General features: G+C 39.7%; 1 protein-coding gene across 3 annotated transcripts; it reads left to right on the forward strand.

The window, feature by feature from the left end:
* The first annotated feature begins 26 nt into the window (after window positions 1–26).
* On the forward strand, window positions 27–21,834 carry LOC143302224 (uncharacterized). 3 transcript variants are annotated; one of them, XM_076616803.1, is made up of 4 exons: window positions 27–119; window positions 4,137–4,548; window positions 6,673–6,898; window positions 10,242–21,834. In XM_076616803.1, exons 2-4 carry the CDS (start codon window positions 4,156–4,158, stop codon window positions 11,747–11,749), a joined length of 2,127 nt encoding a protein of 708 aa, XP_076472918.1. In that variant the 5' UTR covers window positions 27–119; window positions 4,137–4,155; the 3' UTR covers window positions 11,750–21,834. The 3 variants fall into 3 exon arrangements, with proteins under 3 accessions (XP_076472918.1, XP_076472934.1, XP_076472925.1); XM_076616819.1 differs by having other exon boundaries at window positions 6,673–6,808; XM_076616810.1 differs by having other exon boundaries at window positions 92–123.
* The last annotated feature ends 3,382 nt before the right edge of the window (window positions 21,835–25,216 follow it).

Below are 25,216 nucleotides of genomic sequence, written 5' to 3' on the forward strand. Positions count from 1 at the left end.
AGATAGAAATGTGCTGATTTGGGCAAAATGGCGTCTTTTGCTAATTCTCTGGTCACTCGCCGTAATTTTCATCATATCTTGATAAAACGGTGTTGTTTTTGTCTCAACTATTGATACAGGTAGGTGAGTAAAGCTGAATATTTACTTATTTGATCAACGCGGATGTTAGACAAAAGCAGATCATTGCAATATTCAAGATTGGAATTGGTAAATATTTTTTGTGTGTTTGCAGTTTTTTCTTCTTTCAAGTTTCAGTTCATAATTCTTATTTTTGATTGAAGTAACTGCTCAGTGAGTACTGATTTACGCCGTATGTTTCGACAGTTATTCCATGACTAAAAGTTTCATATTTATGCGTTGAAGGGACTATTCGTTTGATTGGTTTTCAATATCAGACTGGTGTTCTCAATTTTAGTCAGGATGTTTGTTCCTCGTCCATTGTCAATATCATGGGATTATCTCCCTTGTCTACGAAATGTGACCGTCACATTACAGCCTGACCACATCTTTTGGACTAATTTTAGTAAGTTACTCAATATAGAATGTCATGATCTCTCTTAGTGGACGACGTTTAATACCATTATGTTATATAGACATATTATTTTAAGGAATCAGTCAGTTATGCCTTTATATGTTAAATACATTTTCCATTTCATGTCATGAAAATGAAATGAAGGGAAGTTTACTGAAGAATCAAAATGCATGCAGAATGGCCATCATGGAGCATTGTGAAAAGTCTGAAACAATTTTATTTTGATTTTTAAACACAACTGACAACTTCTAAAAACATGCTTTGATTGCAAATTTTTATTTGAGGGAGAATCCTTCATTTGTATAAAAATGAGAAAAAATTCAGTCATTTTCTGTTTTATCATATTATTATTAATTAGTTTGTTGTCATCTGTCGTGAAATCATAAGATTGACACAGTGACATCGACCAAGAAAGAATTAATTTTAAAATTAAGAGAAGATGGATGTTAGAATTCATTTGCTCCACAGACTTAGGTTTGGTTCAGCACATGATTAGTCTTTTCACCTGTTGACCAGAAAATCCTCCTGTGTCCCATTTCACCTCAACGACCACTCATGGGTTGCAGGGGATCTTCCACTAAAAACAGCATCACTGCCTTCTGAGAATACTGTGCTAGAAATGTCTCTTTTCTGTTGCTCTCTTTGTTCCACCTGATTTCTTCCTTCACTGTTGTCAGCTTTTTCTGCATTCCAATTTCTTTTCTTCCAGCAAACCTTGACACATTTTTCTTTTTTCTGCCATCTATGATGTGCTCTCTGTGCTTTTTTCCTTGGCAATACCGTAATGCTGTATAACACAGGGATGAGCACTCACTGAGCATTTTTGTATGGCTTTGAAATATCTCTATCCTTATTATAGGCCTTTTAGTTTTAGATGTATTTTTTGTATGACATTGAAGTATTTTTTTTATTTTGATTCTTTGTTTACAATGTTCTATAATCTGGCTATGAATTAAGCAGGTCAGTTGTCACAAGTACAGTCTTATTTGCCTAAAAAATCTCAGTTTGAAGATACTGTAGAAGAACTATGTTGTTTTGCAGGTTTTAAAAAATATTTTTTTTAACTTACTTAACCCTTTCGCTGCCAGGAAAATAAGATTTAAGTGAAATCTATTTGCCAGGGTTTTTTCACAAAAAACGGGTATAAATTTTCAAAAAATTCTGTGCTCTTTGTTATTGGAGAAAGACCCATAAAAGTATATATTTTCTGAAAGGTAAATGAATAAAGAATACAAAACATATGCTGTTTTCCCATTTTATATATTTTTAGTGACATGCTGTTGTTTTGAAATCAGTGTTTTGTTTTTTGTCACATTTTCAACTTGTTCATTACAAACATTAGTCAGGTAATTTGCACAAAAACATCATATTTTCTGGACAAATAGATATCTGCAAACACAAAATCATACTAGAACAACCACAATATATATATATATATTTTTTAAGAGATAGATACACAATACATTGTGACTTCTCCAAGTGATAAGATGGATGTGAGGCCACGCCCCCTCAGTCTCCACCCCCCTCCTCCTCACCCCTCTCACACGGTCACTTGATTCAGTTCTCATCAGACCGCGTTGGCTGCGTGCCAAGAATATCGCTCTGCTGCTAATTCGGTCATCTGTCGTCTGCTAACATCTGTACAGCCGGCATCACTCACTGACAGTCGCATCGTGGCCACTCTCTTCATTATTCATTTATTTTCTATCAGATCGTCCTATAAATGTTCATCTCTATCTTCTCCTTCGAATTTACGCTTCAATTCTTTCTGAGCATCAGCGAAAGAAAGAAATCATGGTTGATTTAGTTCGTCACGATCGCATGTCTTGAGCACGGCGTCAGTCCGACATTTTGTTGAGCGAGCGAGGAGAGAAGTCAGGCAAACACTTGGACAGTGACCCAACCAAAACGTTCAAATAAAGGACTGCTTCATGATGTAGATGGGGTTTCTAGCTATGAATAGAATCTAGAGAGATTCCCCAGGCTAAAGCTACCACTATTTTTGCCAAGGAAGTGAATATTCGAATGCAAACCAGGGAAAAGTCATAATATTTCGATGACGAGTTATCTCGTCATGCAGGCAGCGAAGCATACATGCTTGCCATGACGAGTTATCTCGTCATGCAGGCAGCCTAGGGGTTAATGCAACATTTTTGTGTTTCTTCAAGGCAGTTGAATATTTTCTGTTTAGTTTGCCAGTCCTGTTATGGCCCTGTGCAGTTGGTTGCGTAATGAGCAACAATGAACAATGGTCAATGTCACCACAAAATCAGTGACAAAGGGTCATTTTTGAAATTAGTTAGGAAAAACACCTTCCTTTTTCCTTTCCCTCAAAATTATGTAATTTCGTTTGGACTTTGATACATGACACTTATATCTTCTTCTTCTTTTCTAGACTTATTTTAACTTGTTTTTGCAAGAAGTCAATGAATTACTTGATTCCAAATAAAAACAATGTGCCAGTTGCCATGAAATTAAAATGAAAACCCTTCAGCGGAAAAGATGAAGTTGCATTAATGATTATACATATTTGTGCGGCATCTCTTGTTCTCTCAATCTCTGCTATCAGTGTATATTTTGCAAGAAGAATACCTGAGATAATATTTTAAAAAGTGTTAAACTCAAGAGTCAGAATAACCACACTTTATTCTGTCTCTTTGTCTTACTTTGTCTCAAGACCAAACACTTACTATAAAACTAAAAGAAATTGAAGATGAGAGGAAATTGTTGATGATAAAATTGTCTCTCAGACAATGACTTTTATACTGTGGCCAGCATGCCTTCATCACAGGAAACTCCAGGAAGTTTGATTTACCACTTCGATTTCTCAGAAGGTGATGTCAAACACAGGGAAATGATGTCACTGTCAAACACAGTGTTCTTGGTAGCCCATTTCTCTTCCTAGTATTAATTAAATACCAGTTTCAAGTGGATGATGTTATATCAGCTTGCTCTAGTCTGTGTTCTCCTTTGTGAATCATCTGCACTAACTGCTCTTGAGCAGCTTATCAGTATTATATTACCACAGTTAGAGTTGCACGAATGACTATGGATCAGTGCATTGCTTCTGTGGTTTGTCCACAACTTGCTTCCCATGGCCACCAGCCCCATTTCTTTTTGGTTCCCCCATGTATGTCTGCAGCTGTTTTCACAGAAGTGCAGTCATTTAGGATGAGCAATTAGATTTTTTTTCCAGATTATGGCAGGTTATTGTACATGGGAATGACTTAAATTAAAAAGTTATTTGCCGTCCTCAGTGTCACAAGTGATCAGACCCTTTTTTTTCTTTCTTTTTTGTTGTTGTTGTCATAAATATGTTTTTGCCTTGTACAGGTGTTGTCTTTCAGTTCAATGGAAAAGAAGCCACAGTTTTGATTAAAGTTGGTATACCATCAGCTATCCATGATATCATATCCCCAGATGTGATAAGTGTGTAGAAAGTTACGAAAGTGCTCAAGTGTAATATTACTAAAAATGAGATAATTTTTTTTTCTTCTTCTAATCCTTGTTTTGCTTTCAGTGGAAATGTGCCAGTTTCTTAACCTTGACCTCATGTATTGTCCTCTGCCCCGTCTACCTTCTCAAGATATCATTTTCTTTTCAGTGCATAATATTAAGTGAGAATGGACAGGCCTTTCACTCCCCACGAAGATCGGCCAAGGTCCACCCCGGAACCACTAACATCCTTCCACAACCCAGACCAACCTGACAATGTGGCAGCAGTGCAGCCGGTGAATGGACAAGTCTCTGACTCTGACTCCATTGACAGGGATGAGACCAACGACTCTGCTCTGGGCAGCAGCACAAACCGGCGAGATATGTTCAATGCTGGGACAGTAAACAACGAAGCGGCCAGTGGAGTGGACGACCGTGAGGAGAATGGAAGGTCCAGCTCTGCCCCTGCGCGCACCCCGAATTCGGCGGAGCATGTGCCAGTCTATGCTGCTGCCTCTATGTCCCGTCCCCGCAACACCCGGCCCCCTGTTTCTATTCTTGGCGACGTTGACAGTGAAATGGTCAGTGTGTACTTTTTGTTCATTTATTGTTGTTATGAAAAGACTGGTTAGCTGGATATTCTAATATTTTTTGGGCAGTATTACTAGTTAGTACAATAGTAGTGGTATAATTACTGGCACTGATTTGTTTTTATTAACTGTGTTTAATTTATTTCAGTTCATCAATAAAAGCAGTTTAATTGTTTGTTGTTATTTTATTACTGTTACTCTTTACAGATGTGTGTTTAGATATTGGGAGATGATCAGAAGATCAGTGTTGATGATAATCATTTAACACAATAGCATCAAGCTGTAACACACACAGTGTAAGATGAGTCGAAATTCTCTTAAACTAGTTACAGTGCCTGGCGATTCAGTGAATTGGTTTTATGTTAAATTCTTAAATAGAGAGCGAGAGAGAGAAGGAGAGAGAGAGTTTGTCTGCATCACTGTATGGATGTGTATTGTTTTCAGTGCAAGCCTGTGTGTGTGTGTGTGTGTGTGTGTGTGTGTGTGTGTGTGTGTGTGTGTGTGTTTTCAATTCAGCTCTGTGTATAAGAGAGAGTGAGAGAGAGAGAGTGTGCATTTGTGCATATGCTAGAGACAAAGAAAGAGGGAAGAGAGAGAGAGGACATTGATGTATGTTTATTTTTGTGCATATGTTTAGTTTCAATGCAGGTCTGTGTTTGTATGTGTGTGTGAGTGTGTGCATGAGCTTGGGGGTGGCTGTTTTCATTTCAGCTGTGTTATGAGTGAGTGTGTGTGTGTGTGTGTGTGCGCGCGCGCGTATGTGCGCGCACATGTATGCATGAGAGTGAGAGAATAAATGTGTAAGTGTGTGCTTGTATATGTGTATTCATTTCAGTACAACTTTGTCAGTCTATGTAACTGTTTGGGAGAGAGAGAGAGAGACAGCCTGTGTGTGTCTGCACACACATGAATATGTGTATGTGTTTTTAACAATGGTAATGGTGATAATGCAAATGTGTCAATCAGTGTATTGCCGCATCATCATTTGCTGATTAAGTCCAGCTTAAAACTATTTGCTACAAAGTTTTTGTTGTGTTGCACTTCGGTGCTACAAACTTAAAAGTCATTGTTGCGAAAAAGTGATAAGACAGGAATGGAGATAGTGAACACGTGCGCTTGTGTGCTGTGTATGTGTGTGCATGCTTGTGTATATGTGGATAGTGTGTGTTAGTGCATGTGCTTGTGTATATGTGCATGTGTGTGTGTCAGTGTATTTATATGAGCAATGGTGAAATGCCTGTGCACATCTGTGCATTTGTCTCTGTGTGTGTGGTTTCTGTGTGTCAGTGTGTCAGTAATGGTAAAAAAAAAGTGTGTGCGTGCATGTGTGTATGTGTGCATGCATATCTGTATACAAGTGTGTGTGATTTAAGACACTAGACAGCGGCGATAGTGAAATGTACCAATGTCCAGATGAGAGACAGAATCTGCACGTGCGTTCAAACAAAACATACTACATACAGGTAAAGCAGATGAATCTTCAGTACTTCTGCTACAAATTCTTGATCTAAATAACAAATATAATAACTGCAGCCATGAAGTGTATTGCCACATCATTTTCATAACCTCAGCATCATGCCCCAAAAAAGCAAATGCAATGTAAAAGAATCTTTCAGTGACGAATGTGTGTGGTGCTTTTTGGCTTTTGTTGTATGCACCACATAATGTGTGTGTGTGTGTGTGTGTGTGTCACTATGTGTGTTAGGTGTTGTGGTCGGCAAGGTCGTAGTATTGTTATTTTTAACTTCACCGTAGTGCCGTAGTCTGCGGGCATGAATCTGAGAAAACTACGGATGAATCGTGTGAGGCAGGTCAGCAAAGGTTATCCACCACATGCCCCCAAAACAAGGGGCTTAGCTTCAAACACTTGGTATCATTTGTTCCGTACAGTAAGCATTACTGCCGAGTCAGTGGTCTGGCATATTGACCTAGAAATCAAAACTTGTCAGAAAACTGTGTGCATCCTTGAGCCAGTCCGTCTTGAATATTTGGGGTCCTATTGGATTTATGTGCATAAAGGATGCGCTATAGTGCGTTATGTGAAACACTGTCTGGTTTCGCAGACAACAGGCAGTATATCTAAAACAGTGTTGTCTGACTCTAATGTGTCATCAGCCTAGCTTGGAGCCAGCCCAGCCCATGCCCGGAGGATCCAGGCACGAACACACGGCATCATCGGATGGCGCTGAGAGCAGTGAGCAGCAGGATCCTTTCCTTCAGCACTATTCAGAACTGTCTCCAGGCCCCAGTGGTGAGCCTCGCTATATGTGCCATTTTTGTACCTTCACCACGGATGCTCTTCTGCAGATGCGTGATCACATGATGAGCCACTGCAGTAGTGGTGAGTCCTGACCTCTCACTGTCTGAAAGAGAGAGAGAGAAAGAGAGACAAGACAAGACAGGACAGACTTCTCACAAAGTCTTTATTAACAACAGAAATAGATATAAGCAAGGTACACACACACAACACTCATCCTAAAGAGGGACAAACACAAAAGAAGAAAATAGTAAGCAAAAGAGAAATAAGATGTGAAATACTGAAAAGTCATATATATATGATTATGAGGGATGTTCATAAAATTTCCCCTGACCCACTTCCCATTGACTAAGAGGAACAAAACTTGGCACAGTTATTATTCTTTCTCTGCATAGGTTCCACCAAGGGTGACCCACTTCTCCCATTGCTTTATGCAGTTGTGAAGACCTTGCCTGTAGAAGTCTGCAGGTTGCGCCAGAAGCTACGACTTTACCTTGGAAATAAGCATTTCATTGTCTTGGAAGTTCTTGCCCTTTGAAAATGACTTCATAAATGGAAAGAGGTGGAAGTCAGATGGTGCGAGGTCAAGGTAGAGTAAGGAAGTTGAGGAAGGATTTCATAGCCACAGGACAGTGCTTACGTCTGGGCAACATGCGAGTTGTGAACCAGAGCGTTGTCTTGCAGGAGGCTTCTCGGTTTGGTGGCTTCCTGCAATTTCTGCAGCTCTGAAGCATTGTTCCCTTTGTCAGGAAATCCATCATCACTACTCCGTGCTGGTCCCAAAAGACGGTGAGCATGACCTTGCTGCCGAGGGTTGGACACGTGCCTTCAGAGTGGTGATTCAAAATGCTTCTGTCACTTCAACTGGGCTTTAGTCTCAGGATCATAGTGATGGACCCATGTTTCGTCTTACATGATCAGTCTGTGGAAGAAGTCCTCCTGATTTTCTTGACACATGGCCAAAAAAGCCTGGGAGCATGTGACCCATTCCTGCTTCTGAAAATGTGTGAGCAACCAGGGAATCCATCATGTAGACGACTTCTGCATATGCAAATGGTCATGAATGATTTTTTTCCACAGACCCCACTCTGATTTAGGCATCTTGGGTTAGTTGGTGAATGGTTATGCGGACATCCACCAAAATGGCGGTCTCCACTTACCGGATGGTATCTTCATCAGTGGTGGACTGTGGTCGCCGGGGAATGGGAGCCGTTCCCAATGATGTCTGACCACACTTGGGCTGACGATGCCAGTAATTGACTACATCATACAATGGGGCATCCTCCCCATAAGTCTCTTTCATCTCATCGAATGTCTCCCACAGTGTGCAGCCTCTCAAGTACAGAAACTTGATGACCACTCTGCATTCAACTGGCTCCATTATCACATCTTACTCCACCATAGCATCTGTAAAAGAGAAACTGTTATGAGTTCAGAAATGCAAATTACCATGAACTATAGGGATATGTATTATTATACATGGGCATTTTCAGCTTCCTACAATAATAGGAAGTAGGTCAGGGGAGATCTTTAATGAACATCCCTTGTATCACTCCAAACAGACTCCCTCCTTGATGATTATTCCACTACCCAACCTGCCCAGAACAGACAAAATAAAACACACATTAGAGCAAACAAAAAGAATAGCATACAACCACTACAGCCTGAACATCAAGTCATCACTTCACATGAGAATCATGCAATCAAACCCCACCAACTCACCCCACCCACCGCCCCACACACAATAACACACACACGCTCTGTCACTCACACTCTCACACATACGTAGTGTGCTGAATTTATGGACAGGGAGATGTTCAGTTGTTCTGTTAGCTTGCTCAGTGAAAAAGCTGTGATTTTCTGCAAGGCAGTATAAGTTTATAACCCCTTCCCTCACCTCTTCACACACAAAAAAAGAAAAATCCACCACAGCAGAATACATAGTCATATAATTACACTAATGTGAATAAAGTTTCATATCAAGTAATGGTAGTTTGACATTCTGTGCAATTTTTAACATGTTTTACTAACCTTCACACACCACAACCCTGTTTCATAATCATAAGCAATATTATGAAGTAAAAAATCTTGTCAGGTTTTACAGCATCTGAGTTTCCAAAGATAATGATTTTTTTGTTGAGTATCAAGTGATACTCTCACCTGCTCCCCTTCCCTCTTTGAAACTACACAAAAACTAAATCATAATATGTATTGTGCATGCACACAGACACACACACAGACCCCCCACCCCCACCCCACCCACACACACAGAAACTGTTATTCCGTTGTCTCTTTATTACTTTTAGATAAAGTTCTTGGGTGATTTTAGACACAATGACTTATTGTTAAAGAAAATCAAACGAAAAACTTCTACACACTGAACAGTATAACTATAAGTAACTGAAAGAGGTTATTTTGGGAGTAAAGGGAAAGCTATAAATGAAAGTGGAAAGTGAGTTACAAACATGGCAAAGAAAAGATGTTGAGGAAGTAAATGTGACTGAAGTGTGGGACTGCCAGTTTTGCATTCCTCATTTTTGTCCTGTCCAGTCTAGGAAACAGTAGATTTCCTGTTTTCTGAAGTGCTTTTTCCAGTTCATAAAAAATGATAGTAATTGCCTCTCTTTTTCTAGGTAATTGACCTTGAAATATATAAATACAGGTCTCGTATGACACCAGTCAGTTGGGGATTTGCTTTGGATCTCAGAGAGGCATGTATATAATAAAATGCTGCTACAGTGCTAGTGCTATGCTGTGCTGCTTTAGTTCATCAGCCCCACCAACTTTGTTTTGGATTCAGTGAACATGATCTCCAGAAGCAGTGTTGATACAACAGGCTGTATCTTTGTGCATTGTTGGGTTTCTTATTCTCTGAAGCCCAAAATGTAGTACCAGAACTCTCGGTTAAAAAAACAAATAACAAAACATCAGGTTTTGTTTGTTTTGTTATGAACCTGGAGGACAGTTTTTTACTTACTGTGTACATTTCAATGATGTAAGTGATCTTTTTTTAAACACAGGACGTAATGTAATCGTAAGAGGAAGAACTTAAAGAAGTCCAGCTAAAGAATGGTGACTGTCAAGTAACCTGTAAGCTTTGTCTAATTTCAGTGAGATGGCAGCCCTTCAGTGATGAGTGTTCTTGTCAGCAGCAGTCACGGAGTTAATGGAGCTGTATTTTGTTACTTCTCAGTTACTTATAAAGAGAAAGAGAGAAGGAGAGTGGGTGGGAGTGATTGAAGATCACCTGTAGGAGGCAGTATATAAAGTTGATAAAATAGATTGGTATTAAATTACCTGGTGTCAGAGTGTCAGAAGTTAACAGGATTTTCTCAGCATCAGCAAGATTTGTGAACATTTGTGCTGCCTTGACATGTTGTGGCAAAAGCAATGATCATGTTCTCACATTCAGGCGTGTTGGTTTCAGAATCCAAAATGAAATGTGCACAGTGTGGCTACAGCACAGAGGAGAAGATCCTGTTTCGACGCCACAAACGCCAGCACCAGCGCGCAAACCCCACCTCCATCTTCCACTGCACAAAGTGCCAGTTCTCCACCCCTGCCCCACGTCGCATGCGTGAGCACTACAGCTTCCAGCACAACGAGGACTTTGGCAACACCTTCCCCAATACCTCCGTGCTGATGCGATCCTCCACCTTCACCAACCCACGGTTCAACCACCTGGCGTACAACTCTGACAATGGTTACTACACAGTGAACCTCACAGGTCGGGGCATTAATTCTTACAGACTGCCGCAGCAGCCCCGCAGTACGATGCAGTTTGAACCCAGCACGCCTTCCTCCACTATCGTGTCTGGCTGTGGTAATGGGGGCTTCACCCAACCCATGGGCTTCCCCACTTTTCGTGCTCATAACGATCGTCGTCCATTTCCCATCAACCACCAGTCTCCGATCAGTGAATTGACGCTGGAGTACTTATTCAGCCCTAATGTTACGGCTTCTTCAACCATCACATCATGTGAGTACCCTGCGCGACCGTCAAACCCTCACCGTCCTGACCTCAACAACTTCAGCCCTTTGAGGGGGTCCACCTCCAGCTCCAGAGACTTGTTCGCACGACAGACCCCATCCTCCCCCAACAGAAACCGCTGCTCTATGTCCATGCACGAAGGGGAAGCGGTGAAGGTGAAGACAGAGCCCATTGACTGTGATGGTGTGTCTGATGTGTCCTCTTCCGGAGTGCCTGGTTTGTTTGAACGAGGGGAGCGTGGAGGGGGTGGCAACGAGCAGGAGAGACCTCAGCGCAGCAATGCACCAGAGCCTACCACCACGCAGCCTAGGTATCGTCGTCCCCTGTTTGAGTCAACAACTTCCCCTCAGAGAATTGCCATCGAACAGAGTGACGAGATAGCAACATCTGCAGGTGATGTGTCTCGCGTGTCACAGTCGTCCGAGGCTGCCAGCTCCCACATGGATGCCCGGTCCGGGTCGGTGGAGGACAGTGAGCAGGAGGAGAGGAGGGAGAGCGGAGGGGGAGATGGAGACAACAGTCTGGGTCACCACCTCCTCTTCAACATCAAAGCTGAGACGTCCAGTGTGGCCGTTCAGTGCTCTGGCTCTTCAGCCATGAAGTCAGAGACCCTGCCCCTAGTGACAGTGGCTGCTGCGGAGCACAGCACAGAGAGCCGGCCCCACCACAGGACAATAGAGCGCGGGGTGCAGTGTGAGATCCTCTCCCCGCCCCAGCGCCGCATCACCTCACGTACGCTGTCCACAGACAGTGAGCAGCAGAGCGTGTCAGGGTCAGACACCCGCTGCATGCACTGCGGGATCATGTTTGAAGACGAGGTCATCTTCTCCATCCATCTGGGCTGCCACAGTCACACGGACCCCTTTGTCTGCAATGTGTGCGGCAAGAAGTGCCACAACAAATACGGGTTCTACTCCCATATCATGCGTGGCCATCACTTATGACTTGGCTAGGTGGGTGGTGTCTGTTTTGTGGGTGGAAAGGGTGGTTGATCTATCACATGGTTATCTATGGATGCGTTTTCCAACCTGCAGGAAGAGATGGGTGTTTCAATGTGGGTAGATGCAGGATTTTAACATTTTGGTGAACATAGGGTCTTCTGTTTTGTGGGTAAAGGGTATAGGTTTCCTCCATTGTGCTTGTTTGGGGGTTGTTTTTTTTTCATACTGGCAGAGTGGAGTTTTGGGGGTTTTTTGTGTTTTTTTTAATGCTGGGAGAAAATTTATTATCGGGATAGAATGAGGTATTTTACCATGTGGATAGGAAAGGGGCTACTTATGTGGGTCGTGAAAATACACATTCATCTTCACATCGTGATGATCCATCTATGATGATGACTGTAGTTGGTGATGAATACAACTGCACAATAGAGGTGAGTGATAAAAACGCTGACAAAGTGGAGAAAAACAATGACAGTACTCGGGCTGGAACAGTTGGCTGTCATGGCCATGAAGCTGTTACAGGATTTTAAAAGGTCAGACCCCTGAGAGGCAGCAACCCACACTTCAACATGAGCAACAATCAGCTTCCAACAGTTCACAGGAGTGTGCACACAACCTGCAGCAACTCAAAAGTACAAACAGAGAAACTGTTTCAGTCTCTGTTTTGTTACAGTGGTACAGCAGCATCGTAAAACAGCTGAGATTCTCGTTTGATTGAGACTCTTATTGACACCATGTAAATGTTTTCACTGGTCCTGGCATATTCATGAATGAATGTACTGGTGTACTGTAATCAAAACACACAGGGAAATACATCATGGACCTTTGTCAATTAAGAGGCACAGTGATGCTTGCTGTGTCTGTTGTGAGAGGGAAATAACAATGTCTTGGTTTTTGATGATTCTGACAGAATGGAGAAAACAGAGAGAAGTAAGTTCCTTACAGATTGCTGCGTGAGGGATATTATTGGTTTTTTATGATTCAGACAGAAAACAGAGAGAGATGTTGAAGAAATTCTGTCCAAATTTTTATCGCTGAGAACAATTTCAGTTTCAATTTCTCAAGTAGGTATTACAGCCCATCCATGTATGCTGCATCACAACTGCGGCAGATATAATGCAAAATAATCAGGCCTTGGGTGCATCAATGTATTTTGTGTACCTTTTAAAAAAAATTGCCAGAGGAGAACACTTATATTGTCACATCATGCACCAAGTGCACCAAGTGTGCGCTGCACATGGACCTCATTTTATCATCTCATCAAAATGACTGACTAGACACTAGATTTTCCAGTCAAACTTAGGAGAAACGATGAGACCTATTTTGAACACATACCCTCACAGACACTGTATTGGCAGATAAGTGTCTTAACCATTCTGCCATCTTCCCTAAAAACAGAGAGAAGGTAGCATATTGTCTTGTCTTGTGGGTACCTATCAGGTTTCCTACTCCTGGATGTAGTGTATGCTGGTTGCAGAGAATATTCCCTTCACATAAAGAAAGAGAAAAAAAAAAGAAAGAAAAAAAAGTCCCTGAAAAATCTATGTGGGCACTTTACTAATTAAAATTAATAGGACAGGGCTTAAGTCATTAGAGTCTAACTGTGTTCATGTCAGTATTTTATGACAGAAAACTATACAAAACAGAATTGAATGAATAATAGTATAGGATTATCAAGGAACAAAAAATATTTAGTTTCTCTTATCTGTTATTATTGACTAGTTTTAGAATTTCATGTTGATGTGGAGTCAAAATGAGCACATCTGTTGACAGTTGCTTGTCACAGATTGGGGAGATAAAGAAAAGATTGAGAGACATAGAAAGATGATAATTATCATTCTTCAGAGGTATTTTAATTCTCTCTGACTGGTCTCAGTTTGATCTGAAACTCACCACAGACTAAGCCATATGTTATTTCCCTTTGTGGTGGAAACAGACTTGGCAAGAGATTATTTTTCTCTTATTCATACGCAGAATTGTGATTGTAATTTCAGTTTGTCAGCATTTCTGCATGAAATTGTTCTATATTTTGAAGGCAACAGGGTGAGAGCTTTGAACATGACATGTACAGAAAAATTGAAAATTTGTTTTGTGATAATACTTGTCATATAAAATGGATGGTTTGGATTTGTGTTGTAGGTTTATTTATTTTCTTTCTTCTTCCTCTGGTCATTATTTTTGGAACTTCATTTTCTTTCATATCTTTTCCAGCTGGTTAAAAAAAAAATCAAACTTTTCTCCCTGTCTTCTTTGAGAGATTGATTTAAACTAGTGCAGTCTGTTGAGTGCATGTATATGTGTGTGTGTGTGTGCATGCGCACACAAGTGTGCAAGAGACTGCATGATCATCCTTAAGCTGGGATTGGTTGTCTGGAAAAGCTACCTCTACCACAGTTTAAATGATAATGCAACTCTCATGGCAACTTGCACAGATATTTTTTTAATTTTTAAATCACAGTGATCATTTACTTACAGTTGTTCTTAAGTTATTTGTTGTTGTTTTTTTTTGTTTGTTTTGTTGTTGTTTTCGATTCAGTTAATTTTTTTCAGACATTAGCTTGTAATAATTTGAATTTATGGTGCTGAAGTTCTGAATGCATTTTTGCTTTAGTTTCAGGAAATATATTAAATTAAGTAGGATAGAATGGTGACATAAAAAAAAACCCTCAGCCCACTGTGTATCTCTTTAGCAGCTTTGAAATGGTGTAATGCCCTATCCACATGTGAAGTCTCCCAAAAACGGAACAGGCACAGGAAGAAACCCTTCCCAACAGCTGTGAAGGCGGAAGAGGATGACCAAAGGGCAGGGGGAGCTCTTATCCTTGGCTGGAAGTCCTCCTAAGAGATGGAAATCCGAAGAAGAAACCTGCACCTGTCGAGGCCGTCCTACACGTGGCAGTATCTGCATCTGTGGGACTGTGAGCGTTGGTAGGCGAGAGAGTGGGGAAGGGACTGCATAACTCCTCTTCACTAAAAAAAAAAGTCACCTGTGCTGCTCAGGCAACCCCGGAGATGCCTGCGAAAGATCCTCGGCATAAAGTGGCAAGACAGGGTCTCCAACCTCCAGGTCCTAGAGAGGAGCGGCCTGCCCAGCATCGAAAGCCTGTTGATCCAGTGCCAGCTACGCTGGACAGGACACATTGTCCGCATGACAGACAGCAGGATCCCAAAGATGCTTTTGCATGGCTAGCTGAAGGAAGGCCACCGCAAACTTGGAAGGCTCTGCAAGCGCTTCAAGGACACCTTAAAGACAAACCTCAAAGCCTGTGACATAGATATCACTTTCTGGGAAACTGATGTCCTTGACCGCTCTCGCTGGAGGATGCTGTGCTCTAGTGGCATAAAGACGTTTGAAAACAAGAGAACGCTGGCCATTAAGGAGAAGCATGAGCAAAGGAAACAGGGCTCAACTTCTGGAGACGTTTTCCCTTGCAACACCTGTGGGAAGTGCTGCGCATCCAGAATCGGCCTCTTCTCCCATATGAGGACACACACCGACAGATAAGCCTGCCTGCCTACTCATCTGTTGGTCCGACGGGAGACTCCATCAATGTCCTATCTCTCTATTTTATTGAAGTTATTCTCTGTCTCCACTTTTGACTGTCTCAGTTTCTCTCCTTTTGAGTGTCTGTCTGTCTTACTTTTAGGGACAGTGATAGAAAAAGACTCTTTGCATTTGATTTTGACATAATAATCACCTTTTGCACTTTGATTTTGAGACAAACTTTTCCCCCCTTTTCATTTTTATCCATGGAATCATTCAGCACAAAAAGAACAGATGATAATGACACAGTTTCAGTTTCAAGGAGGTGTCAAAGTGTGCAGACTATCTGCCATTGGGGGATGGGGCGTGGGGTGGGGGGGAGGAAACAGATGTACCTGATCTTGCATAAACCTAATGTGCTGATCAGGCATGGAATAGAAATGTGTGACTAGTAACTGGACCCACCCTATCTGATATTTGATTTTTTTCTTCTCTAGTTGAGTAAAGTGAAATTGTCAAAATATGTCATAAGCAGAGAAAATGCGCTATGCTTGAAAGAAAAATTTAATCTGCATTTGGGTATGATCATTATGTATCTTGATTTTTCATTAGATACCCTTCTAAAACTGAGCTGCTGTGAAAAGAAGTAATGTAGCCTTATTAAGTAAAATCTCCACATATTCATTTGTATTCTGTGAATTGTGAGGTTTGTAAATGAAATGAACCTCAAAATCATTCTAGCATCAGTTCTTTTTTTTCTTTTTGTTTGTGCTCTTTTCCTTTATTTATTTATTTCTTTCTTTCTTTTTAGATATAACTTAATTTTTGCAGAGCTCTCAACTGGAATGAAAATCTTTCTTCTTTTTAGTTCTTAATACAATATTTACAGATGCAGAGGTCACAACTGAAATCAGAATAAAAGATCCTCTTCTCCCTTAACCATTAACTCTTAAGATTCCTGGAGGTCTGTCGATTGTGTTTCAGAGACCTCGGCTGGAGGAACAAGACTTGAAATCACCTCATTATTTCAGACAGATAAATTAAAAGTAGTGAAGCCTGTGGGATACATACAGATTACATGCAAAAAAGTAAAAGATCGCACACAGCAAAGTCAAAGTAGGTCTGATAGAAACATCACAACTGAGATCAAGGGGGTCAGTTTTTCTCATTAACAGAAAGTTTACAAATGTGGTCTTTTGTAACCATAGACACTTCCTGATTGTTGTCACTCCTGCATATCTGTCATTCTTCCTCAGTTACTAGACAAGAATATATATATATATATTTTTTTTTTTTCAACAAGTCTGTTTTTCAAGTCTATGTTGTTTGCAGGTAACCTATAATGGTCTTAGCTTTGTGCAGTGAAATGATGTGGTCTTCTGATCTCAGTTCCGAAGTCTGTGAAGACAATCATGATCCAGTGATTCAAAAATATCATTCATATGATCATAGAAAGTCTCTTCGGAAGTGGAACATAACCCCAGATTCTTATTTTTTTCAAGTCTGTGTATGTGAATGCGAAAGTGTGTACATGTGTTTTTGTGTGCGTATTTGTTTAGTGTGTGTGTGTGTGTGTGTGTGTGTGTGAGAGAGAGAGAGAGAGAGAGAGAGAGATTTTCCACCCATGACTAAATATAACTGCTGAGCCTCAGGAAAACATGGTTGACACTAATGGTAATTGACATTTGTCAGCTTTGTCATTATTTAGACAAATTCGAAATGTGAGACATGGCTCATTTATCTCATTACAATAATGCTGTCTCTTGCAAAAATTCCACATTGCTACAAAGAATAGAATTATTGACTAAGGGCTTAATTTTTTCTCACTTTCAGCAAGCTGACAACTCTCATAGTCATAGGATGATATGCCCCATGGAGGAAATCTGCAAACAACAAAGAATGAAATTGGTGATTTAAGGCTTTATTTTGAAACAGTGTTCCTACAGTTCTGTACTTACAAAGCATCTTGGATGTCAAGGGGTGACATTGTATCTGATTCTTTGAATTATGGTAAAAATAATATAGGATAATTTCATGGGCTGAATATGGATGCAGAACTTTCTTCTTCTACTGTAAAGTACATTATGATTTTTAAACACATTAAATTTGCTAAAATTCTGAAGTGAAACAAAATGTATATCTTGATTTAGATTTTAAAATGTCTCTCTCCCTTGGTCTTGGTTTTCATTTTCTTCTCTTTTTATTGATGATATTTATTCATGTATGTTGCAGTTATGGCAGTATTATACACAGCTAATAATATTGTGGTAGGAGTATAGTTTGTTAAATTAAAAAAAACAACTTTTCCATACTCAGTCTGATTTCAGGATGTTTTTTCTTTGCAGTGTACTATATATGAAATATATGCAGGCAGTTTGTGGTTATTTTTACAATGATTGATGGATCCCTCTAGTCTTACTTTTTTGATTCAGTATCAGGAAGCAGTTAGGAAATTATTATTTAAAACGTTTGTGACAAAATTAATTGATGAAATTGGAAGCTTTGATTAGTTTGAAGCAAAATTACAGATTTTAAAAACGTCTTTCTCATGTTTCTTTTTGCATCTATCTGACTTTCATCTCTCTCAGCCTCTCTCTTTCCCTTTTCTTTGACTCCTTGGTTGTGTGTTTGATGTTGAAATAGCTTTTTCCCCTTACCAGATTGAACACTGAATCACAGTAAAATACTGAACCACCACATGAAGTATCAACTTTGTGTGGATGTGCAGAGATGTTTTTGCCTTTGAGTCAGTTTGACATATTGAATCCGAATCATCCTTCTCCTAGATAAAATTATATACATTATATATAATCATTTTTGGCAGAGAGATGAGTGTGTGCATAGACATGGTTTTAACAGTGTATTTGTTTAGAAAAGTAGATGTGGTTTTGTTCAAAAGAGTATCTATCATTTATACTCTGCATATGATAGACTATACATGTGAAAGACTGGAACTACTGCTGTTTTACTGGGTGACTACAGATCTGCGCTGGTGCAGCAATCGATTATCACTTAATATGAATGTGAAGAAATTATTCCCCACGAAGACTTACTTGAGTATCCTGATTTTGCTGTGTCTGTCTAGTACAGGATTGTCATTACATTGTTCAGGTCCTGGTGTAGCAGCCTGTTTGTACCCCCATTGGATTTTTACCCCTGGGTCAATTCTGGCTGGCCTAGATTAACCCTGAGGATTATGTAGACTGGACTGGGATGACCTTCGGGGGTAAGCTTCAACTGGTCAGAACTGACCACCATCACCCCTCCCTCCCATGAAGTGGGTTGTAACACTCCTGGTGATCTCTCTCCTCCATTCCTGGGCTGCATCTCCCACGTTCACTCATATGCACGCAAGTGGGGTTTTACGGTTATGACCGTTTTTACCCTGGGCATGTTCATGTTTCAGTAACCCACCGGACACTGACATGAATAACAGGATCTTTAATGTGCGTATTTGATCTTCTGCTTGCGTATACACACAAAAGGAGATTCACACGAAGGGGGTTAAGGCACAAGCAGGTCTGCACATATGTTGACCTGGGATATTGGAAAAATCTCCACACTTTACCCACAGGCACTGTTACTGAGATTCGAACCTGGGACTCTCAGATTGAAAATCCAATGCTTTAACCACTCAATTGCGCCTGTCTCCCGGTAATCAATATAAGGGTCATTCTAGGCAGGGGTGAATTTTGCGCAAGTAGAATGAATGCAGGTTATCAAAGTATATCTCACCCACTTTTGCTTCCGTTAAGTTCTAATGGAGAGAAGGGGGGTGGAGGTGGGTTCAGTAAGGGCTAGCCCAGAACGACCCCCCTTCCTTTTTCAGTTGCTTGATTAAATCCCCCCAAAATTTGCCAGGTATGACTCTATGGGTCATTTGAGGCTAGCTGAGAATGAATCAAGGGTAGAACCAAGCCTGTGGGTAGTTTGAGGCTGTTACACTGGTGTGCAATGTTAAAATGTGATGGAGTGCTATGAGTGTAACTGCAACAGTGCAAGGGGTATTTTGATTTTCATTATGTCCGATGAATGACGGTTTGTGTTCCTTTCTTCGCAGTGATGTGCTTTCTGTTCATGCCATCATATCCTTAAAGTTAAACATTTTGTCTTTGGCCACCTAGACTTACGCTTGATCTAGCACTAGTTGGAAGGTTACCTCCTTCGGCTATTGTGAATGTGATATTTTGTGTGTGACTTTTTTAGTTTGTTTAGCCAACAAAAATTTTGCACACATTGTATGTGTGTGTGTACTGTTGTATTTGAAACATTTCACAGCTGTTAAAAAATGTGACATGTAGTGTTCCCTTTTTTTTTTTTTTTTTGTGAATGCGCATGATCATAATTGAAGCTTGTTAGCGTGTGTGTCTTCTGCACTTCTGTTGGTAATAGGTTTTATGTTGCAAGTTTTTGCATTTTTTTTCTTTTATATTCAGTTAGTTTTCTGTGCTTCTCTTTTTTCGTGTTTGTGTTTTTGTTTCTTTATGAAAACATGTTGATACAGTCTGATGTGCTTGAATAAGTGCAAGAAACAAACCATGCTTTCACACTCCTTCTTGCTCTCGCATTGCTGTTTTGTTGTAGCCCTTTTCTGATGGCTCAAAGTGTATCCGCATGACATCTTTGAATAGAATGGATATCATGAGTGTGAAAGTTGTGCAAAACAATTCTAGCGCCATGTCATTAGGAGTGATGGCTTTGTAGAAGACATCCGCCTAGAAATCTGAGAATCTGTTAGTGCAGGATTGAGTCCCACAGCATTTTCTCCTCCTCCACAAGACCTTCAGTGGTGGTCTGGATGCTAGTCATTTGGATGAGATGATAAACCAGTGTCCTATGTGCAGCATGCACTTAGCACACATAAAAGAACCCATGACAACAAAAGGGTTGCCCCTGGCGAAATTCTGAAGAAAAATCCACTATGATATACATGAGTATGCATATTGCATGACTGAAGCCTGACTGAATGATACAGGAAATGAATATTGAGTGCCCAAAGGCAGCTCTCAGTCAGTTTCCAGGTTTGCGGCCTGCTGTGCCAATGGCTGTGTTTGTAAAGCACTAAGTCTGGTCTCGCACCAGACATAGGTGCTATATAAGTGTCAATAATGAAAAAAACAAAAACAAAAAAACCCTTTCATTCTGGTTGGACAGTATTGGTAAGTTTCAAGCCTTCGAGTCATGGTCTATAAAGTTGAGCATGTTCAACTTCTGTCATAAAGCTTCAGTGCTAGAGCAAGAACTCAGTCAGTAGGAGAGTCATGCATACTGGTTTCTGTTGACTGATCACAGGAACAAGGACTACTCTGAGTGAATAAGACAGTGTCAGACTTCATTGATTGCATTTTGCATAGGTGTGTGGTGCTTAATGCTTATGTTTGTGTGTGTGTGTTGTGTGCATGCGCTCATATTTTAACATTAATTCTTCTAAAATTTTGCTTTATGTTTTGTTCTTCTGTGGTTCATCTGAATTTTTTGTGTTGTGTTTTGTTTTGTAGTTTATTTATTTATACTTATAGTAGTTTTGCTTGTTTCAGCAGAAATATTCAGCGGAGTTAAATTTATAGATTTTCTAAGTGAAAAGAGGCTTTGTGAATACATTATGATTTTCTGTTGACTTTTGCTGACAAGATTTTGGTTGGTTAATGGAACTGATTTGTGGTTTGTGTATCTGCACATGTGGATTTTTTCCCCCATCACATTTCCTCCTTGTGTATACATATAGAACCCCATTATTGCGCTATTGACAATGGTTCTGTTCCTCACGTTGTGTTCCAAACTTTGCCTTGTCTTTGTCTTCTTGTGTTCTGATTGTGATTTTCTTGTGTTTCTTTGTCCTTCAATGTCATCTTTGTCCCTTGTTACTCCCATAGGCATAGATTTATCTTTTGCTTGAAGATTCATGAGTGTGCACACATGCACTCATACAAACACACACACATGTCTGTCCAGTCAGCATGCTCATGTTATGCAATAACATACACAGATGTATGCTGATACTAAGTGCATTACAGCTGACACACCACACAGACACATGAACACACTCTCTCTCTCTCTCTCTCTCTCTCTCACACACACACTGTTTCTCTCTCTTTCTTTCTCCAAAGTACAAAAAATACATAAATAATTGTTTCTATCTCAAGCGTGAATTCACTAGTTGGTAGAACTGACTAAAGCCTGATTTAAAAAAAAAAGATATTAAGATAGATACCAAATCAAATGTTAATTGTTACATCCTTTGATTGTTCTTATGTGCACGAGACCCAGTAGCAGATGATATATGCTTGTTTACCTTGTAGAACTGAACCATGTAAACTGTACATTGATTAAATGTAAAACCTTTTTTATGTATAAAAATATGTGCTCAACAGCTTAGTTTGTAAGTCTGCATTGATCCTGTCAAGTTGAAGATTGTCGACTGAACTTGAAGCATTTATTATACATCTCGTATGTGGAGCAGGCAGCAGTACAAATGCAGCAATTCGTCTCATATGTATGTGTTGTTTGAATGCAGGACATGATTTGCATCATGTTTTGTTTGTTTGTTTTCTTTTGCTGAAGTTTGTATTATGATTTTTAAAAAATTTTTTTTAGGGGATTGTGGTTGGGGGGAGAGAAGGGGGTGGGGGGGCAAGGGGTATGGTGAATTTTTAAAGTGTACATTTTAAATCTTACTGCATACCACTTTTTTTTCTTTTTTTTTCTCAGTGGTTTGTTTTCTCCTCATTGTCTGTCCTTCACACAGTTGTTTGTTTTTAACTCTTCTGTGTGTGTATTGAGGATGAAGTATGTGTGTAGGGGGAGTGGGGGAGAGCGATAGAGAGAGAAAGGTTGAGAACAGTTATTGAGAAAAAAAATCATCCTCTGTAACTGTTTCAGTTATAAATTGACACATTTGATTTCAAATTGCAATTTCTCACTCGTGTGTGTGTGTGTGTGTGTGTGTGTGTGTGTGTACACATGCATGTATGCACAGGCATGCAAACTGGAACATTTTGGATCTGTACAGAGCCCATTGCAGTAACATGCCGTCTTCTGTGCGTTCAAAGTGTCAGTAAAGTTATATATTCAGATTTTGGAGCTTAGGTAATTACCAGTGATTTATTATTTTTATTTATTTATTTTAAAGAGAGGAATAGTAGAAATGAAATTAAGTGAGAAAACAGAAACGTTTAGACTGCAGTTATTCAGTTCAATATAACAGTGAAATATAGAGACATTTGGAGTTTACCCTCACACAATAAAACTTTGAATTTGATGTTGGAACTCACATTTTGCACTGTCAGCTGGGATACTTAAGAGTTTGTAGCCAAAATGATTGCCACGGAAGAGGTTTTGATATATTATTGTTTTTTTTTTTAAAAGAAAAAAAAGGATGATTGATGGTGCTTTACTGCCTGATGTTGATGATAACTTTTACATGGCCTTAAATGGAGGTCCAGTACTACTGCAGTAATAGGGTTGAGTTGTGGCAGCAGTCATTTGATCTTTGTTACTGAAGTCACAGTGAAAATGTTGACATTGGTACACATATTATGCCATCATGTTGTGCTTAGTTCATTTGTGGATCTCCATCCTTGGATCCTCCTGTGGATCCTCCATCCTGACTAGAGCCAGGCTGTATGGTTGACCACTTTATTGAAGTATTGTGATCATATAGATTGCTATAGTTGAACAATTGATTGAAGTATGATAATTCTAATGGATCACCACATGGAGTTGCTCCTAAAAGAGAGTTAAAACTACTAGTATTTTCTTTGGGTGCTTTGTGTGGTTTACTTTTACTTGGTGTGTGTTTTTTATGTTTTTTTTTTTTAACAGTTTGTTTGTGAATCTTTGATGTAGAATTTTATGCGTTTTTGTTGTTGTTGTTGTTGTTGTTGTAGTAGTCAACCATATAGCACAATTTTTGTCCCAGTTTGCATACGAAACCACTTATCATGACAGAGTGTTGGTTTTTTGTGTTTTTTTAAAATATGCTTTATGCTTAAATTGTTGAAATCTGTGTATGCATAATTGTTTTGGTACATACTGGTCTGACGCATAATCTGGTTTTGGCCGTGCGGAAAAAAAAATCGAGAAGATCTCTTTGTACTCCGTCTCAGTATACCTTGTGCTATTTCTTGCAAATTGAAATGTGTCTTGTAATATGCATTGAGTTCTTTTGCTTGGGATTGTGTTTTGTATTCATGATTTGATTTTTCTTATGTGAATGTTTATTTGAAGATGAGAAAAACAGTAGCACTAAAGGCATTTTTTGGGATATAAAGTCATTCTGACTGAGACTTGGTTAAAGTCTGGAGATAAACCCAGAAAAGTCCACTTTCTCCCCTTTCCTTGAAAGATTTATTTCAGTATATAATCTGTATGACAGATGATGAGTTTTTATGGAGTTGTTTTGGAAAGGTTTTCTGTTGAAGTATTTGAATTTTCCATATGCAGAATATACTTTTATCTTTTTGAAGTAGTAAATATGACCTGCTAAAACTACAATTATTTCAGAGCATACAAGTCTGGTTATGCCATATTGCTAGAGTTTTTTTTTCTTGTTTAATAAAACAACAAAAGCATGCATGTCTCACTTCATTAAGTGTAATTGATGCTTTGCTTCCATGTTAGAATTATGAGGTTGATCAGACATGCACATTCCCATTAAAAAAAATTAACATGCACTTTCACATTTGAAAAAAAGAGTGAGAGTCTAGTTTTTAAGGGCAAGATAGAAAGATATATGAAACATTTCTTAGTGATAAATAATAATAATTCAAGTGAAAAAGGAGATGATGATAAAATAGTATATATATATTTCATTAAAAAAAAAAAAAAGCAACAACATTGTCAGCTCTGTAGTGGCCCCTTAGTGGTTGGCAGGGCTACAAGCAACAATATTTGATTTTGATTATGAATATATTTCAAAAATGAAACTGCATTGTGTTTGACTTCACTGGGACCAGGGGGGTTGGGGACTTCAAGATAATACCTAAGTTGTTTTGGGGTTGTTTTTTGTCACTCGACAGTTTTACTACTCGGTGTTTGTATAGTTTTCAAAAGCAAGATAGCAAGATAAGTGATAGCAGGACAGATTTAGGAAGTTGAACCAACCATGCGCCCCCAACCCCCTCCACACCCCCCCTTTCTCCACCCTCCATCTGAAATGGCCCTGTGGTTGAATCGACTATGAGGAAAAATGTGAAATGTACCCTCCATGTCTCCAGTCACACCCCTAACCCCTCCCTCCCCTCTCACTCCCACTTTTCTCTGCCTTCTGTTTCTGAGTTTCTTCATTCTTCCGCTCTCTTTGTTCTTTTCCCTCCTAGACCACAAGGGTATTTGTGACAGCTGTGTTTCATTGTGGTTTACAGCTCTATCACCACCAGACTGTCCCGTGTATGTGTGTGAGCTTGTGTGTGTGTGTTGTTTTGTGAAGGTGAAGAGGATGAGATTTGGAATAGGGAAGGTAGGGGTGAAATTAAGGAGGTTTTGGGTAAAATAAGATAAACAGAATGACAGTATTGGTCATTGGGTGTGTGTGTGTGTGTGTGTGTGCTACATGCTCTGGTTTTTCATCTGCCATTCATCCTCTAATGATTCTGAAGTTTTGAAATCTACACAAAAAATATTTGAGTGCATCAAATTGTGTTGTTTTGTTTTTTGACATCTCAGAGTTTTTGTTTGTTTAATCAGGCTTTTTTCCCTGTGGGTAAGCACATCTGGGTAATGCCAACATTTTGTTGTTTGTTTCTGTGTTTACTTTCAAATACATGTAATTTTGCCAAGGATGTAATTCTTGTTGTCTTGGGTTATTTTATTTGTGCTAAGTTTGTACTGCACACAGGACACTTTCATGGCGTTATCTGAAAGACTAGTGCCCAGACCACAACAAAGTCAGATTGAGGGACAACAGTCACTTGACTGTACTCGAATAGGAATCATGGACCTCCATCCTTGGCTCTCTCTGCTTTCTGGATGGACAGAGTGAATTGACT

This window comes from Babylonia areolata, chromosome 2, assembly GCF_041734735.1.
Source record: "Babylonia areolata isolate BAREFJ2019XMU chromosome 2, ASM4173473v1, whole genome shotgun sequence".
Lineage (NCBI taxonomy): Eukaryota > Metazoa > Mollusca > Gastropoda > Neogastropoda > Buccinidae > Babylonia > Babylonia areolata.

Coding starts and splice junctions, on each gene's coding strand:
- LOC143302224 (XM_076616803.1), top strand. CDS start 4,156: ATGGACAGGCCTTTCACTCCCCACGAAGATCGGCCAAGGTCCACCCCG. Junction 4,549..6,672: donor GCGACGTTGACAGTGAAATG/GTCAGTGTGTAC, acceptor ATGTGTCATCAG/CCTAGCTTGGAGCCAGCCCA. Junction 6,899..10,241: donor GATGAGCCACTGCAGTAGTG/GTGAGTCCTGAC, acceptor TGTTGGTTTCAG/AATCCAAAATGAAATGTGCA.